The sequence below is a fragment of the Cinclus cinclus genome, chromosome 15 (genome assembly GCF_963662255.1).
Source record: "Cinclus cinclus chromosome 15, bCinCin1.1, whole genome shotgun sequence".
Lineage (NCBI taxonomy): Eukaryota > Metazoa > Chordata > Aves > Passeriformes > Cinclidae > Cinclus > Cinclus cinclus.
In genome coordinates this window covers 4768472-4772841 of record NC_085060.1, presented here as the reverse complement: position 1 = coordinate 4772841, position 4370 = coordinate 4768472, and the positions used below count along the sequence as shown (strand labels likewise).

At 36.4% G+C, this 4370-nt stretch overlaps 1 protein-coding gene across 1 annotated transcript in view; it reads left to right on the top strand.

Annotated features, from left to right (window-relative positions):
- LRCH2 (leucine rich repeats and calponin homology domain containing 2) overlaps positions 1 to 4002 on the top strand; it is a 35275-nt gene extending 31273 nt beyond the window's left edge. The window contains exons 20-22 of the mRNA XM_062503170.1: positions 8 to 32; positions 330 to 407; positions 2073 to 4002. Coding sequence (XP_062359154.1) covers positions 8 to 32; positions 330 to 407; positions 2073 to 2192 — 223 coding nt within the window. The 3' untranslated portion in view covers positions 2193 to 4002. The remainder of the gene's footprint in view (positions 1 to 7; positions 33 to 329; positions 408 to 2072) is intronic.
- The last annotated feature ends 368 nt before the right edge of the window (positions 4003 to 4370 follow it).

The following is a 4370-nucleotide window of genomic DNA, read 5'->3' as shown; positions in this document are numbered from 1 at the left end:
TTGCCAGCATTCATGTCCCATCTCCAGCAGTGGTAAGGCATGAATAATTTATCTCATTTTTGGTATGTCTTACATGAAAACAAGCTTTTTAATTTCAGTTATAAAACATTGTGACTCATGTTTACTGCATTAATTTGTTACATTACTCACTTTGGTTTTTCTGGAAGAAGCATTAACCGAGGCTCAGAAGTTTAGTTCAAGAACTATTTTCCTCTTACTGAGTCTTCATAGAATGTGTCTTGTGTTTTAGTAACTGTAAGTGAATTTGCATCAGAAATATACACTCTTTCATGAATGTCTGATGAAGATCTAATACCCTCTCTTCACAGCCTAAACTCAGCATGGCAAAGTGCCGAAGAAATGTTGAAAACTTTCTTGATGCTTGTAAAAAATTGGGCGTTCCACAGGTACACTAATTGCTTTATTGATTTATTAATAACCACAGAAAGCGTCAGTAAATACTGAGTTTGGGGAGTTAAGGGAGCTTTATTTAGGGAGCAGTAAGTCATTATGACACTGACCAAAGAAGTTACTAGTTCCAGATTTATGGGGTGAACTTGAGGAAGCTACGTTATGGGTTTCTAGTCAGTTCTTAATAGTAAAAATACCACTGACCTCCTTGTAAAATGTCTTGTCATCTAAACGAAGGAATGGACTTGAGAGGGTGAAGTTTTATTACTTGAAAGAAAGTTTTGAATTTAGGAACTCACTTTGGCATTAATTCAGTTTGCCTAGGAAATGTGCTGCACTTCCTGAAGTCTGTAGGCTGGGTGATTGGTTGTCTTTTTCATCATGTCTGTAGTCGCAGCCCATTACTTGTGCTTCTACTGCCCAAATTTATCCTCTTACCTCTTTTTATAAGGGGGGAAAAGCCTGAAACTTCAGTAATTCCTGAATGTTATGAGACAAAAAATTCCCTTTATCTTCTTTAGTGCAAGAATGAAGTGAAATTAGTTCATAGATTTTGAAGCTTGTTTGCTGCTCTGCCATAGCTTCTGTCTTACATGGGGCCACAGGCCATTCAGAAGCTAGAGGTGCTGAGATTTACCTCATGAATTACTTGTAACACCAACTGGCAGTTGGGAAGATTGTCCAGCTTGGGCTGAATTTTGAGACTGAATGGTGACTTTCTTGGACAAGGGTTCATTAGTGAGTCTATCAGCACTTCTAAGTTGTCCCAAGGGAAAGATTGGTAATAAGTCCACAGAACAGGAGAAAGGGGAAGAAGACCACTGAGCAAACAGCACCCATCAGCTTGTTTTTCTTACTCTGCTCATGAAAAGTCCTTTACTTATGAATTTAGCAGTCTTTTATGTATCTTCTGACACTGTTGTAGTTTAACACTTTAAACAGATTGTAATTATAACAGGTTTCTGCCCATCCTGTTGTTGTAGGGAACCACATGTGACTTCTAAGGCCAAAGGTGTTTCTCTGATGTGTGTGTGGCTTCAGAGAATGTGTTTGTTACCTTGATGAAGTACTTGAAATCTGTGTTTCAACTGCTACAGTAGAGGAAATACGTAGTCATCCAAATGAATTAGACTGTTGGCATAATTTTACTCTAATACAGACTGTTACAGTGATGTGTCTTTCGAGCTGAAATACTGTGGGACTCTCATGTGAATTTAAAATAAATGCCATCCCTACGACAACTGAGTCCATTACAAGTAAATTGATTGTAGGCCCTCAAGCCCAGACCACACCACCCAAGCTGGAACCTAAAATCTATGAAGTCAGTCCATATGTAATTAGAAATAGGGGCCAACAGCAATTACTGTTTAATCCAGAGTGGTCTCTTGAACATGTTAAATTGCTAATGCAAATTAGTATCTCAGAAGTCCAGCCAGTTTGCACTTCCTTCCTAGACACACATCCTTTAAGGGATGGATGACATGGCTACAGAAGCAGGCACAGTTCAGGAGTAGAAGGGATCTTACTGGGATACTGGGAATGGGACTGGGGGTTTTAATTGGAATTGATTTTGAAATATTAATGAATAAGCTGGCCATGGCAACTAATGGCCATGGGGACAAAGGCATGGAACTGGTTAAATGTCCTGTGCTCTTTTGCAGGAGAGACTTTGTTTGCCTCATCACATTCTGGAGGAAAGGGGTCTGGTGAAGGTTGGCCTCACAGTTCAAGCTCTGCTTGAGTTGCCTGCATTGAAAGTATCTCAGCTTTCTTCCATGTGACATGACTTGGCAGCCAGACAGCTTCCCATTTGCTCTGTTGATGTGGATTGCTCTGAGGCACTTCAGCCTTCTACACAGAACACCTAAGCCATCAAAAACTAAAATCTGTCCAGATGCTGTAGAGAGCCTTACTTTGGAGCTGTGTGTGAAAACCTTTGAGTCAGTTCACAGTTAAAAGAACTTAACTATTCTTTTTTGTTTCTTTTGTAATTGGATGTGCAAAGAGAACGTGGTAGCATCAGGTTCTCTTTCTAGTTGTGTTAAAAGCTGCCATTTAACATCTCGGTGTTAGAATTAAATGCTGAATTACTTTTTTTACATTGAAAATGTTGTTTGAATTACTTTTGCAAGAACAAAGCACACCCCCCCATCACTTTAATTTTTCGAGTCAATCATTTGATTTAAAGATAAGACCAAAATGTAGCGATGGTATGATGGTAAAAATGTGAGCAACTGATCACTTGTAATCCCCTTTCACTCTCTGAAAGCTTAATATTTGCGTTCTTTGTTTTTTGCACTCCTGATTGTAACTTACGCACTTCTAGCATTGCCAGTATTGAGTCTGAGTGTCTGGTGATTACACAGAACAGGATAAAGTGAGGAAAGGACACCGTTTATTGAGTTTTTCCAGTCTTCTAGGTTGGTGCCAAATATTTTTTTTCAGTTGTACTGTAGATTGTTTACCTGTGAAGTGCCTGTGTAATTGATAACTCTTAATAGTCTTAAACATTTTTGAAATTTCTTTGTTTAAAATAGATAAAATGGAAATTTTTTAATATTTTAATAGTTTTTTTTGTAAAATCAGTATGTAAAGATTTAAGTAATACTTCACATTTTTGATGTTGGGTGTTTTAAGTTTGTTGCACAATTTCATTGGTTATTTGTTGTCTAATAATTAGAAAATACTGTAAATACTTTTTATTTATGATATTTAATTTGATAATACCTAATTACTTTTGCTTTAATGTATTGTTGGACAAATACAAAGTTGTCTACTTTTCTTTGTTTGGGACAAACAAATACACGTGCTGAATAAGACATGAGGACTAGTGATTCATACAGAGTAATTTAGGACATTTTGATAAAACTGCCAAAATCTCAGGTTTGCACTGTGATGTTCAGGATTTTGTGTAATTGCTCCTGATCTCACATTACATTTTTACAACAGGTATATCCATAATATAGCTGGGAAATATCAGTGTTCATCTTTTTAGTGTTTGCAGGGTTTATTGTGTAATTTACATGAGTGTGGCATTAGCACACAGGTCAGTTTGTACACATGTCACTGTGCTCACACATTGGATTGATTGATAAATGTGAAAACGAAACATTTCCACTGTGGTGGTTTTTTTGAAACTTCTGAGTTCATGTATTTGTTTGCTTCTGCACAAATTCTTGGTGCTTTGATAACATTTGGAAACCATACACAGTTGAGCTCCTCTCTAAACAAGTTGCAAATAATTTCATAATTTTGGTTGTAGATCTGTTTGTATTAGTTTGTTCTTCATTAATAGGTAGCTCAATTTAAAAAGTGTTTTGACTGCCACAGATTTTCAGGCTAAATTCTTTTCAGTTGAGGGATATGTTTGCCAAGCATGTGATAACATTTGATTCTGTTCTTTCCAGTAGCTCAAGACCCCATGTAAGATAATTCATAAAAGAATGAAGGAGGTGTATTGTCTGTTCCTTCTACTGTAGTCCTTATAGGCAATGGCTGACAGGAAAAAAACCCTTTTTCGGATGATAAGTTTAAAAATGCCACTTATTTTTAAATCCATTGAAACAAGTTAGTGTACATGATATAGTTGAAATCCACTATTCTTCATATAGTGTTGTCTTACACAGCTTATGGAGAGGCTGGTGTGGAAATTAATTTGCAAAGTCCCAGATATAAATCTTAGGTTAGATAAATATGTGTTTAAGGAAACTGGATTGCTTTGATATTTGAAATAGCCTATTTCAAATCTATCTCTAATTGGTTCTTGTATCTCTTCTTAACAGTAATTTTAACAACTTCAGTCTTGATTTTTATTACAGGCGCTATCTGAAAAGTTATGCAAAAACTAATGAAAAAGTTATAACTCACTAAGCAAAATGCTTGCCTGCTACATTTAAAAACCCAGCCACTCAAAAAGAGTAAGTCCTTATATTTCATTTCACTGTTGTTGCTACTACCAG